The following is a 14,215-nucleotide window of genomic DNA, read 5'->3' on the forward strand; positions in this document are numbered from 1 at the left end:
AGCTAGATAACAAAACCAAAAGGCCATAAATGTTAAAATTACACGCAATTATAATGAAGGTAAATTCCACTAAAATAACATAAAAAAGCACATTACAAAGAAACTCTCCCTAATCAGATTTAGTCATGACAAAAACAGCCAATCCTCTAAAATCGACACACAATTAGCGACAAATTATAAAAGACCGCCTGCAAATGCCAAAAATTCCATTGCAGACCCCTGCAAAATCCTTAAATTGTAAATACTAATACTTGTTTGCACTACTCCATGAAAACTAATTTGCAAGAAGGGGCCTCAACTCCCACCAAATCATATAGTCGACCAATCTATGCCATAAGGCATATACTTCTCCAACGACTCGAAATCCCACTCGATTTGCTCCTCGTCCGGAAACACGAGCTCCGAGTCGGGCGAATAATAATCGCCCGACCCGGCGCTCTCGGGTTCATTTTTTTTCTTGACAGTTCCACCTTTCGCAGCAGTTGAGGAAGCCTCGGCTGCTGCAGGGGCGGTCTTCTTGGACTGCGAATTTTTCGAACCCGCGGCCTTGCTGGCCGCCCTCTCGGCGTCAATGCTCTTCCCCTCTGCCAGGGCCTGGCAGATGGCGGAGAGCTTGGCGTCGACGGCCGCATGGAGCGGCCTGTATGTGGCGAACTCGCCCCCGCCGCCCACGTTGTGGCGCAGGTGGGGGAAGTTGAGGCGGGCGGTGTCGCCGCGGAGCTTGTACGCGGCGTCGTCGTAGGCGAGGGCCGCCTCCTCAGCCGTGTCGAACGTGCCGAGCCAGAGGCGGCTGCGGTTCTTCGGGAGGCGGATCTCCGCCACCCACTTGCCCCAGTGGCGCTGGCGGACCCCGCGGTAGAGCTTCGCGGGCTTCGGCGGCGGACCCGTCTGCTTCATCGGGACGGGCCGCGGCCCAAGCCCAAGGTATTGGGCCTGGATGTCTCGGATTTGGGTCATGGGAATTGGGTTGAGGCCCAATGCGGACTCAAATTGTGTGTTTTGGGCCTGGTTAAAGAGGTAATGGGCCTGGGCTTGGAAGTTATTGGGCTCAAATTGAGAGGAATTGGAGGGGATGAAACTGGAGGGGGGAAAAGGGTCTGTTTGGATAGAGATGAATTGATCATTTGAACAAGGTGGAGGGAAAGATAGAGAAGTGGGATTGGAAGAAGAAGAAAGTTGTGATGAATTAGTACTTTTCATAAAAGATTCAAGCACTTCCATCAATTCTCCACCCTTAAATGTATCAACATCAGCTGAGCTACTCCAAAAATTCATTGTTGCTGTCATGGTGATAATAACTAATTCTAGAAAATAGAAATTTCAAATTTCTTGAAATCAATGGGAAGTAGCAAAAGTGATTCTTTCTTAGTACTAATCAAGAAACAATAATGCTAAATGCTAAGTTGAAATCAAGAATGGTTTTTTTTTTTGCTTTTTTCAAAGAAATAAAAACTGTTTTGGGATAAGGGTTTGAAATAGGCAACTCTTGGAATCCTTTTCAATGAGAAAAAACCAATCTTTATGAGTGAAGTTGGAATAAACCCCTCAAAACTTGAAGAAGCAAAAATTAGGTGAGTCAAACTATGTGAAAAACAACACCTGATTTTCTTGAAAATGATTTTTGAGTTGTGATGAAAATACAACACAAGAATCAGCTTTATATAGAGAATGGGATAAGCTAAGAAGATGGGATGGAAGAAGAAAAAGAAACCTATAGAAATGTGAAGTGTGTGCAAGTGAGAAGAAGAAGAAGCTGATTTCTCTCACTCTCTCAATTTTCTTGCCCACTTATGTGTGTAATATGATTTCAGGTGTCCTTATATAGGGGTGAGTCCACCCTATTCCCACCTTAGGTAGGACATAGAATTTATTTTCGATGGGCTGTATAATTTATATTTCGTATTCAAAAATGTTAAAAGTAGAATATTGTTTTAATTATAGGGGCATTTGTATAATAAATTACATAAAAGAGGCATATGAATATTGTTAGAATATTACTATGCCTCTTTTGGTACTCCCTTGTTTCTGTCATTGCTTACCTCACGATATGTATTTATTTTCACACTTTTCTTAACCATTTTAAAAATATAATTGGAGTATTCTTTATTTGAATTGTTTTACGGTGTTGAGTTTAGATGCATAAATTTTTAATAGTGTGTTCAAAATATTATCAAAAGTCTCCATCGTTGCAATGAAATATAAAAAATTATTAGCTTGAAATTGTGAAGTCAATGAAAAATATATGAACATTAGTCAAAAACAAATATCTATACGACAAGTACTTTTGAGGTAACCAACTGTATTTTGGGATTCGCACAACTGTAATTCCTATCTTCACAATCTATTTCACCAACTTTTGTCATCATATACAAAATACTATATATGCCGAAAAAAATCAACGTAAAAAATTACATTATAAATCTCAAACTTAAAGTCAAAAACCAGAATTCCCGCTGAATTGTCACCTCTTTCATTTTATGATTCTTAATTTTTATACGAATTATTAGACATACATTTTGGATTTATTTTATTGTCTATTATGAAAAAAAATCAAACATTATGTTCCACACGAAGTGTCGTTTTCATTTTGGACACGGGTATTAAGGAGTAAAATTTATTAGAGAATAAAGTTTATTGTCACACACGCACTTTTTTAGTCGAAAGACAAACTCTTTATTATTTCCTAAAATAGAATGAAACACAGGGAATCAAACAATCTAAAAAGGGAAATGAGCGCACTCGCCAAGGATACGACAAAATTCTTTAATGAAGAAAAAAAAGTCAAAATGCAGTCTTTATTGTTTACGTCATTGTTTTAAAAGGTAAGTATAAAGGCTCGCCGAAGATATGACAAAATTCTTTAATAACAGGAAAAAAAAAGTCAAAAGGCATAGTCATTATTGTTTACGTCATTGTTTAAAAAGATACGTAAAAAGACTCGCTTAAGATACGACAAAATTGCAACGATAATGGACGGCGAGTCAGTCCAATCATATTTTTTTGGAAGTGATGTCATAATTTGAGTGGTAAACCACACAAATTTGATTTTTTCAATGGAATATATATAATTTTACCCCAAAAAATTTCCCCAAATTATAAATTAGTATATAAAAACAAATCGATACATATTCTTTTATCCATCTCTTTAATTGGCCCTTTTAGTTTGTTACGAATCAAATATGGGATTAACTCCATATACTATTTATTTAGCTTTCAATTCGTGGCCGTGCCTTATTTATTCAGTTTCACCTTTGACAATTTAATTAGTACCATGATTAGGAAAAAATTATATTATCAATTGCAGGCATCAATACATGCCTAATACCATATGCAATTGAGTCAAATCATAATTTAATTAAGTCAAATCACAGATTAAGATATCTGTAGTAGTTGGTGATGTCAAAAACATTGAAACAAATATTTATTAAGTAAAATTAATTAAGGGGATTAAGTTCAAGTAATTGACAATGTGCTTTATTCTTAAATGTATAATGGTAATCAGGGAAGAGTCATTTTCTTAACTGCCGTTCTGTTATTATGCAATTAATAATATAATAAAGTATACTTCTACACTCGTGCGTAATTCTTATTAGTTGGGTTCAATTTATCCAATATGTAATTCATTGCTTATATTTACTGTCGAAATTAGAGTCTTGGTTGGATAAAATAATTTAATAATAAATTTTACAAACATTTATTTGTGTATGAATTTTTAGAGTTACACACGTTTATATTCACGCATATAACATATTAGTCCATTTTAACCTATTGATTCGAAGAAAAACATTTAACTGACTAAATAGTATTTCTATATATTATTTAATTTGTTGAGTGGTGAAATACAATTTGAATTAAGATATATTTAAATTATACTATAGTAAAAATAATTTTAACATTATAAGTTTCCCTTCAACAAATTTGGTGCAAGTGACGTGAGATTTTATTATTGCAATAGGACTCAAAATTTAATGAAGAAACTGCCTTAAATTATTGGATGATTGAGATAAGTATTTTGACTCGTCCTTCATATTAAAAAATTCTTTTTCATATAACAAAAATAAAAATAATTAATTTTTGTTGACAATGCAAAAGTAATATTTTACAGTTGTATAAGGTCTTATTGTAAATCTAATACTTATGAGAGTCAATAGGTGGGCCCAACAAAATTTTATTATAGGGTCAAACAATTTAATAAAATTTTCCACGTTTTGTTCTTTCTAATTCTTGACTTGCAACAATGTATTTGACCTTCTCAATATGATATGAATTGAAACCTCTTTCCATTTTTTCAAGTATATAGAAAGACATGACCTTAAGCTTTATATTTTAGTATGATGATAGAGTATTTCTTTTGTCTATAACATTAAAAAAAACTTAGCACAATATCACAATCTTTATCATTAGTAACAAAATTGACGTAGTGTAATTTACGATTTCAAATTTTAAGTTTATATTAAAACTATCAAATTATTACTTAAAAACCTCGAATATTGAAAGTAAAAATATATAAAAATATTACTAATGGTCAAAAATCCGATTTCGATAGCTAGAAACAGCTCATGCATGTGCTTGAATATACAATAATACAATGAGTAGATAAGATTATATTAATTGAAAGTGAAAAAGGAGTGTGTGAATTAAATTTAGAAAGCTCAAAACAGCTCGTGCGGATAATTATGTTTGAATTTATAATGAATAAATGAAGTTATTTTAATTGAAATCGATGAACAACAACTAATTCAATTTCTATTTTATTTAATTTATAAGTAGTATATTTTCACGCAGAAATTCAATAAATTGATTCAGTTTTCTAAAGCAGATACCGCAGCTAAAAAAAATTAGAGAATGAAATAGTCATAAAAGAAAATAAATGTTCAAGTCTTTGTGAAAAATAAAGGCTATTTTATAAAAAAAAATAATAATAAATAAAGTAATAGTAATTAAATGGTAAAAGGCTATTTTATTTTGCGGCGCCACTGCCTGAGTGATGCCATCAATTTGAAAGAGAATTTTTTTTTTCATTATTACATTTATAAATCTGAAAAAAAATATATATAGATAGAAAATAAGATTAATTTTGATGAAGGTACTAAAATGAAAAAAATCAAATTAATTTTTTGGATGAACAAAATATGATTTTAGTATACGGGATGCTCAGTATTTCACTAAATAAATAACTACCTAAAGTATTTTATCTATCTATCAATCTCACTAAAAATGGCATATTTTCTTTTTATTGAGTACGACATTCCAAATAATATACTTTTAAAAATTGAAATATTATTATCTCTTCAATTAATTTCACCTCATCTCTTAATTTGACCAAAAAGCTAAGCTGGAACTGCATGGAATGCCGTCATCAAAACTCTGACTTTGAATTGAATTTTCCATTTATATACCAAAATTAACATTTCAAATTATTTAAATACAGTTAATGTTTTCGACATTTTTTTACGTAGAAATGGAAAATTCTAGTAATTCATTGCAAAATCAGAATTGTAAGAGGAAATGAGGAATGAATGATACATTTAATCACAAATTTATTGCTCAACCATATACCTTATGTGGAAAGCAAGTTTCCTTTATGAAACAATAATATGACGTCAGTGCAAACATCAAGTCTTGAACAAAACATGCTCATAAATCATAATAAATCTTTATGGTCAATCTAGAGTCAAAGGAGAGTCAAAGAGGAAAAAAATTGAAAACCAAACAAAATCCAATATTTATAGAATCATGAAGTGGGGTGTGATCCATTACTAACTTTCTTAAGTTGCTAACTCATCAATGCAGTGTATTAAAAATAGCAACACGATGATATTAAAATGTCAATATATAGTGTTGACATTATGTGTTGATATTTTAATGTTATAGTCTTGACATTTTTAATACACTGCGTTGATGAATTAGCAAAGTTAAAAAACAAACAAAATACAATAATTTACGCACGAATAGAAGAAAAGCTCAAGATTCACCATAAAATATAGTGTTAATAATTATATTGTCAAGTATGTGGACCATTATTGTACTAGTATATAGTAGTATCTTGGAAAAAAAAAGATTTTAGAAAGAATTTTTTATAATTTGAAAATAATGAAATTTTGTGGAAAAAAGATAACGTGATAGTACATAGTAATTGCCAATTTCATGATATAAGCTCTAATTTGAGGTGGTGTTTGGTTGCCAAGATAAAATAATACCAAAATATAATCTAGGATTGAGTTGTGAGATTATTTTAGTCATAGGGGTTTAGCTAAGATTAATTATCCCATAATTATTCATCTAGGATTGAGTTGTGAGATTGAATCTCATGAACCAAACACACTAATTTAATCACGGATATAATCTTGCAAACTAAACACTCCTGAGTGTATTATTACAAATATAATAATACATAGCCCAAAAAATATAAGAATAGTTTAAAAAATATGAGCAAATTCTGGCATTTAATGCTCATTCAAGTTGGAAATATTTGTTTCATTAGATTTTGAAAGAGTGTATAGCTGTGTAATTGTCGTCATAATATATGTAGGGATAGAGCTTCCAAGTCATGGATATAGATCTATTTAATACAAATGCCCGAAAATATTAATTTTGGACAGGTTGTTCTTGCAATTAAAAATAATCACACTTAATATTTTTCTCAAATTTCTCATGATAAAGTAGTCTGATTTGGTTAAGATGATAGTTGTGTAGCCTGAAGATATGGTTTTCTATGGTTTGTTTAGGTTGTCTTACTAAAATACGAAAATAAACCATGTATAAATTTAGGTTTGACATAATTACCCTTTATTAATATTTTGAATACATTGTGTTGATGTTCGCACAATCAAATCATATCTGTTTTTCTCCTGACCCCACAATAATTCCGTTTTTTTCCATTTTTCATTGCTAACCGTTGGCACAGCTGTCGTTACCTTCCGACGTTAGCAACAACCTTATTTAATGTACCTGACAACATGGGTGTTTTCATTTCCTGGATTCACTATTGTCTACATTAATATTCATTTATCTGCTTTTGCGAAAACTACGACCCACTGCTTCCTCGCATAATGATGTTACGAACCCCAGGGCAAGATAATTTGTCCTACATTTTGCAAAGCATCAAATGTGGAGTAACGTTATAGATCAAATTGACTAAATCTTTTAATAAAATAGTCTTTTGGGAAGAATTCTCAAGTTTATTATGTTATATTTGTGCTTTAATTAATATGTCTCACTTGATCGTGACCCACAAAGTAGTGTTCTGGGAAAGAAGCCAACTGTGACCAACAAAGACGTTGTCCCTTGAGGGGGGTCGATTATTTGAATACGTAATTAAGCTCATGCATGAGTGCCCAATATAGGTTTGTACAACCAATTATATCATTAAAGCAATTTGTAACCATTTTTACAAAATTGTTAGTACTATATGTTTTGTCATAGCAATAAATTTAAAGTACTCATTTGGCTCAACATAATTATAAAAGGGACTGAGCATTCATTCCACATCACACTGATCCCTCTCATCAGCCCCAAAACTGTCTAGTATGAAAGAGAAAGCAGAAAACTAACACACAGCAAAAACACCCAAATCTGTGAAAAAGAAATTGTGGCATGCAAAAAAACTCTCAGTGAACTGACTCAAGTATTATAGTCACAAGTTTAGGTTCCAATACCAATATTTCCCCTAAAACCTAAACATCAGTCTTTTCTCAACTAAGAGTATACTTGTTTCCATTGGATAGGGTTTGATGTTATTGTGTTGTTGTATTTTAGAGAAAGTGAATTAAGAGTGTAATTGTTATTTTTTGAGTTAAGTCTTTGTTGAGTCATAGTATAACATAATTAATCTCAAGATTTCAATTGATCTAATAAATTAATCTTAAATTACCAAACAAGACATAATTGAAATGTTTCTTTGGATTTTTTTACAGTAACAATCCACTTGTTATAATTGTTTTTTGCCAAACTAAATAAACTAAACAAGAGAAAAGAAAACACAATTTCATTAATATATACACAAGCCACATACTGTTCTCATTTACAGAGCAAAAGCCAATTAACAATTTACAACTGCAAAATTTCCCATTTCTTTTCTGCATAATAAAAATCACAGAAACTCATCTTTTAGACCTAGAAGATGCAGCTAAGGTAGCTGTCATAACTTTTCCTGTTGAACTCCAACAAACTGCCGTATGTTCGGTCCGAAACGCCCACGAACAAGGCGTCCCCATCGGGGCTAAACGAGATACCAGCTATCTCACCAAACAGATCGATCTCCTGTCCTGCTGCGTAGTCCGACTTCGTGTCAAACACGTGCACAAAGTCTGCTGGCTCAGCCATGGCCAAGAAGCGGCCGTCAGAGGTGAAACGGAGCGCCCTGATAGCGCCCATCCTTCCCTTGAGCACGTGCACCGACTCCGAAAGGTTCCTTATGTCCCACAATCTGCAAGTCGTGTCTTGGTTCCCCGTGGCCAGGATGTTGCCATCCGGGTGCCAGGCGGAGGCGAATGAGTAGTCTAGGTGCCCCTTCAGGTTGCTCACAACCTGCAGAACAGTGTCAAGACGTTGAGCTTTTGACTTATCTTATCTAACACATTACTTAAGCATTTGTGCCGTTTAGGGAGTGAAACTGACCTTTCCCGACTGAGCGTCTGCAAGTAAACATTCAGGGCTGTCGCCAAGAATAGCGAGCAGCTTCCCATCTGGGCTTGCGGAGATGTTCTGCAATCAAGCCAACATAAGTAGGAGGTCGAAAGGATATGATGTTTGTCGGGAATGGCTTAAAGCTCACTTACATTGACAGACCATGGGAACGTGAAGCGATTCAGGCATGAGAAGTTTCCACCATCCAAGACCCTCACTTGGGCATCGTTGTTCGCAGTGATAACCCTCATAGCTCCACTGGGGTTGTGATAAACGTCGACAGAGTTGGTGATGGCATTTTCATCGGTGGCTACTTTAGTACAGAAGGCAACCCCAGGTTGGTTCAGATACTGCATTCATAGTAAAGATACTAGTTAACGAAAAGTGAGCTCGCATGACTCTGGGATGGATAAACTGGCAAATCGAATAACAAACATACCTTGCACATAACCTCGCCTTGGAAACCACCGGCCACCATTAGGTTATCCTTCACAGTCATGGTGCTTATTTGAACTCTCGAAAGAGTTTGCGCCATAGATCCAGGGGAGTTCTGTCAACAGATCGGTAATATGTTAAAAACGGTAAATCCTGGTTGTGATCTCGAGGTATATGATAAGATGGATAGGAGATGAACTCACCAGGGTTGGTACAATAGGCTTAGCAACATTAATGACTTCTTTGCTCTTCCTGAGCATGGATGACCAGTGCATCACAGAGTAATTTTGCGTTAGATACACATCGTGCTTCGAGGTCGCCCATAGTAGGTTCCTCAGCTGAAATGGTGAGAACTTGGTGTTAGTAACCATTCATAGCCAAATCATGAATCTCAACAATCAAGGAAACAACCACAATTTCCACTGATGTGCAAGACAAATAAGGATTTATAGTCGCATTTAAGAAATCAACGACTCAGCCCGACAGGGAAAAACATTCACAAGGGATGTGCATCAACGAATCAGGAGCTAGTGTGTACACAGGATTTCCAACAACAAAAATGTTTCGCTGTTAGCTTAGCAAACACTGTTAATCATACACCCATTTGTCAAAAAAACGAACTCTCCTGACCCCATATCACCTCCTAAACACTAAAATGCAAAACCACCAGGACAAATGAAAGCAATGTGTGAAAATTCATAACACGAATTCAAGAGTGATTTCACACAAAAGATCAGACATATAAAAGTGCAATATGTCAGATAGCATGAAGGTTGACACAAATCACATATAACAACCACCGGGAACACCGGGAAGCATATGATCTAAGCAGGCTACATTGATATAGGATCCAGATGGCAACACATCTCACAAGGTGGCACATAATAAAAAATGAATGCTAAACATTATTTATAGTCCACTCCACGTTGGACACACAACAAGAAAACAAGTATAGGTCATATAAACCGAATCAGCACCCCATGCGTGATGAGATTGTTAGTGTAGAAAAATGCTAAAATTCGAAATATTGTAATTAAGAAACTAAAAAGAAGCGTGCATGAATGATAAATGCTCAGCTCACAGTGGTGTATCCATAAATGCAGATGCAAAGAAACAACTAAGCAAGCGAAGCAGAAATTAAAAGGAAGTATAACTTGGTCCTGGCAACCCACACACACACAACACTACTCTTTAATGCTTAGTTAGGCCCCCATCATACCATATGGAAGGTGTCCTCTAATGCGCCAGCTGCTCAGGTAAAACTGCAATCTTGCTTCTAAGGCTGAAATAGAGAGTAGCAATCCCGTGCCATGGGTTAAATTACAAGGCAATTGATATATATGCTAGTCTGATCAGATGTTTTGTAGAAGTATTAGTTTCCAAGGACTGAAGATAAATATAGCAAAACCATAGAAAAAAAAAAGCAATCACAAGAGTTCAACGAAGAGAAGATGAAAACATTAAAGAACTATCCACAGGACAGCTCGATAAAAGCCATCCTCTAAAGCCAGATCAAACAACAAAACTAAGGCAGAGTTAGAATGTCTCATGGACACCAATGAAGTGTTAAAAACTAGCTAAGAAAAAGCAATATAAGGGAAAAAAAAAAACAATACACAAAAGACCCCCGTATGTATCACCCTCTGCACAGGAAAGAGTGGGCTGTGGCATAATATGCATGTTTGTGAAGCCACACACGTTGCCTACACTTCCAATCTCACTAAAGAAGAATTATATGCTTACCTAAGTTTTGGAAACAAAGTGGTTTCATAACCTGGTAAGTGTTAACAAGTACTCAATATGGTACCTCCCATAACAGATCCTCTACTATAAATTTATTCATGTGAGTCTCAGTAAATATGTCATAATCTGCACAGAAAGGATTCAGTGAATACAAGTCCCAGGTCAATGCTAGTGACCTGGGTAAAGCAAAAAACGATAAGATTTCAATCGAAACTAAGCTTACAAAAACTATAAATGCTAGTTTATAGCAAATTTGTCGCTAAAGAAATATATATGGTAATGCTCTCAAACTTAGCGGAGTATGAACTCTTTATCTTATATGCAAAGCAACAAAACGAACCTGGCAAGGCCCCATTACTCTGCAGAAATTGTAGATGATTTAACGGGATATGATCTTTGCTAAGGTCAATAGCTACACAACTGAAATGTTAAATTTGTGACACAACAAAATCTATAGTACATATGCCATGTTGAGCACCATTTCAAACCATAAAGTATCCTGCTGTTTACAGTTAGTTTATAGGGGGAAAAAGAGAGGACAAGCTGAAATTAGATGCAAGGTGCAGATGCATATGCATATGAACAACAATAGTCAAATACCTACAAATAATAAATGTGAATCTAAAGAAACAAACTTATGCCATGTCTGAAAACAAAAACAGGGGCCGAAAACCAAAGAAAAATTGCCTAAAAGACATCAACAAAAGAAGTTCAACCACCCCTACTGTCAATATGCCATCGAAGTGATCCACAAAGAGCCAAAGAGAAAACTACTACTACTACTACAACGAACAAATACGTCATCAATCTGCTTGATACTCAACAAAACATTTCCATAACCATTCAGCCACAAAGAATACCAACAAAACAAAAGGTACTATATTGATACAGAAGACCAAAATGATGAAAACCAACACATAGTCACAGGAAGGAGTCACATAGTCACAGAATGAATTTAAAGAAACAAAACCAGATGAGACAATCTATACCTGAAAATGGACGATCGTTGATTTGACAAGCCTTGTATTGAACTGAAAATCGTAGAAGTTGTGGCCTTTCTCCACTTTTTTGCACTCCTGCGATGGAGAACACAGAATCTTAGCAACACAATTATCAGTAGACCACAATAACTCTCAATCCATTGAGATTGCATACCAAATATAGCAGACCAATATAAGAAATCAAACAACAATACACAAACTTAAACATCTTATACCTTGTCAAGATCTTCACGACAGAGTGACAGACTCTCATAATTCTTGTATTGCTTCAAACGGGACTCACGGTACTCCTCTCTAGTAAAATTGAGTCTTTCCCATGGAATTCCTTGGATATCCTTGCCTTTTTTGACTTCCAAAGCCGATGTATCAGTCATTGGATTGTTCTGCATCATTAGAAAATGTTAAACAAACAGTAAATCAAAACAATTCCTTTTTCAGCTGAAAGGAACAAATTAAGATGCCGTATCTTCTAAAAACTCTGAACAGAATAATTAAGATTACCTGTTCAAAATCATCCTCAAAATCGGAGTCAGCTGAGTCATCATCCATGGAACTACTTCCAATAGTCGGAGAGTCGTTTTCATCCTCGAAATCAGTGATGTCGTAGTAATCATCGACAACATACTCAAGCTCGTGGTTAGGAAATTGCTCCATTGATTATCACTGTGAAACAGAACACAAGCAAACAGTGATGAGAATCTAGCTGAAGCAAAAGCACAAGCAAACAAACTCAATCAAATCAATTCTATAACATAAACAGAGAAATCAGTTGCCTAAAACGGCCAAACGAGACTCCGCAGGTTAAGGAATCAATTTTTTAAAAAAGTAACTAATTAAAAAATTAAATCGAATTAAAAACAGAAGAACCAATTGCCAATTTGCCATAAACAAAGGTAAAATAAGATCAACGGGACCAGCAACTATTCATGCCAAAAAAATACCGAAATTAATCAAAATTTAAAAAACACACACACACACAACAATCTGAAAAAACAAACACACGCATTTACAACAGAACAATGAATTCTCCACTGACGAGAAGCAAAAATCAAAATTAACTAAAATTTCACACACACACACAGATACACACACTAATTATGAAATTAACAATCCGAAAAAACAAAACACACGCATTTACAACAAAACAATGAATCCTACACTGACGAGAAGCACAAAAAACAAAATTAACTAAAATTAGCTAAATCAAATAACCGAAAGCAATACCTCAAAACGTTTCCACGGCAAAACAGTGAGAAATCGAAAAAAACGGGAGGTTCCGAGGCGGAATCAGTCGAATTCAGTGAGATTTATCGAGCTTCGTGACTGCAAACAGTGTAGTCAACTTTGAATTCGAAGAATATTCAGAAAAATTGAGCTAGATTAGAGAGAGGAGAGAGAGAGATTGCGAGTTGCAGAGTAGCGAGAAATGGTGAGTCTTCTAGCACTACTTATAAAGAAGACGAAGGTTCGACTGTGTTCTAGCGTGGGGCCGTGGGCGTGGGACCCATGATATAAAAAGAAATGAAAAAAGAAAAATGAAAATTGGGTGTGGGCTCCGCTAACGGGGACGGTCTTGTTTTACCTGCCGTTAGGTTTCTCCGTCAACTACTTTAACGTGGCAAAAATTTTTTTTCCAAAACCCAATTAAAAATTTATTAATACTAATTTGGTGTTTAAAGATGAGATTTCGTGTGTTTTATTTCAGCCGACCAAGCAATTTTTAATTGACTGAGAAGTGGAAACGTATGTATATTGTAGAATTGACAACATCGATGGTAGTATAAAATAAAAGATTAAATAAATACTGAAATTGAGTGAGATTGTAGGATTAAATATTAAATTGTGTGAGATAATAAGAATGACTAGCAACAAATCAGTGGTTCAAAACAGAAAATTTTTAATTACTTTTTTAGTAAAGGTTTAAGTCCATAAGCACCTTGTCCATCACTACCACCATTGGAATTTATTTTCCATTTTAATTTTACTTTTATACTCCCTCCATCCACGATTACTAGTCTCATTTCTAAATGGCGCAGGTTTTAAGAAATGTTAAGAAAAGTGGGTGGAAGAAAGTTAGTGGAATAAGGATCCCACTTGTATATATTAGTTTTAAATGATATGTGAGAGAAATGAGTTAGTGGAATGTGGGGTCTCTTTACCATTTATGGTAATTATGAACCGGGACTCTTATTCGTGGACGGAGGGAGTATCTAATAAGAATATTTGGATTTTTAACTCCAGTTGTGATCGAATAGCATGACACCCGTTTATTCTTAACCGTTTTGATTTCGGCCTTTGGGTATGAAGCCATAAATTTTTTAAATGATAGTATACTTTGTTCGATAACTTCAAATTAATGGATAAAAGTTCTAATGAATTGATTTTTTTTTAGTATTTGGTCAAGGAAT

General features: G+C 34.7%; 2 protein-coding genes across 3 annotated transcripts; both read right to left on the reverse strand.

The window, feature by feature from the left end:
• Positions 1-309: 309 nt before the first annotated feature.
• LOC125200490 (ethylene-responsive transcription factor RAP2-13-like) lies at positions 310-1,275 on the reverse strand. The gene has a single exon (XM_048098128.1). It carries the CDS (start codon positions 1,273-1,275, stop codon positions 310-312), a length of 966 nt encoding a protein of 321 aa, XP_047954085.1.
• Positions 1,276-7,970: 6,695 nt separating this feature from the next.
• LOC125194427 (uncharacterized WD repeat-containing protein C2A9.03-like) lies at positions 7,971-13,229 on the reverse strand. Of its 2 annotated transcripts, XM_048092669.1 has the most exons (9): positions 13,032-13,229; positions 12,309-12,470; positions 12,023-12,190; positions 11,796-11,882; positions 9,267-9,401; positions 9,068-9,178; positions 8,781-8,978; positions 8,620-8,706; positions 7,971-8,529 (listed from the first exon to the last, which is right to left on the reverse strand). In XM_048092669.1, exons 2-9 carry the CDS (start codon positions 12,459-12,461, stop codon positions 8,116-8,118), a joined length of 1,353 nt encoding a protein of 450 aa, XP_047948626.1. In that variant the 5' UTR covers positions 12,462-12,470; positions 13,032-13,229; the 3' UTR covers positions 7,971-8,115. The 2 variants fall into 2 exon arrangements, with proteins under 2 accessions (XP_047948626.1, XP_047948702.1); XM_048092745.1 differs by lacking the exons at positions 12,023-12,190; positions 12,309-12,470; positions 13,032-13,229 and adding an exon at positions 10,283-10,345 and having other exon boundaries at positions 11,796-11,875.
• Between the last annotated feature and the right edge of the window lie 986 nt (positions 13,230-14,215).

Source organism: Salvia hispanica, chromosome 1, assembly GCF_023119035.1.
Source record: "Salvia hispanica cultivar TCC Black 2014 chromosome 1, UniMelb_Shisp_WGS_1.0, whole genome shotgun sequence".
Taxonomy (NCBI): domain Eukaryota; kingdom Viridiplantae; phylum Streptophyta; class Magnoliopsida; order Lamiales; family Lamiaceae; genus Salvia; species Salvia hispanica.

Excerpts from the sequence above, each read along its gene's own strand:
- LOC125200490 (XM_048098128.1), bottom strand. The coding sequence starts at position 1,275 with ATGAATTTTTGGAGTAGCTCAGCTGATGTTGATACATTTAAGGGTGGA.
- LOC125194427 (XM_048092669.1), bottom strand. The coding sequence starts at position 12,461 with ATGGAGCAATTTCCTAACCACGAGCTTGAGTATGTTGTCGATGATTAC. Across the intron at positions 8,979-9,067 it reads AAGGCGAGGTTATGTGCAAG|TATCTGAACCAACCTGGGGT; the intron begins GTATGTTTGTTA and ends CTATGAATGCAG. Across the intron at positions 8,707-8,780 it reads CGTTCCCATGGTCTGTCAAT|AACATCTCCGCAAGCCCAGA; the intron begins GTAAGTGAGCTT and ends GCTTGATTGCAG.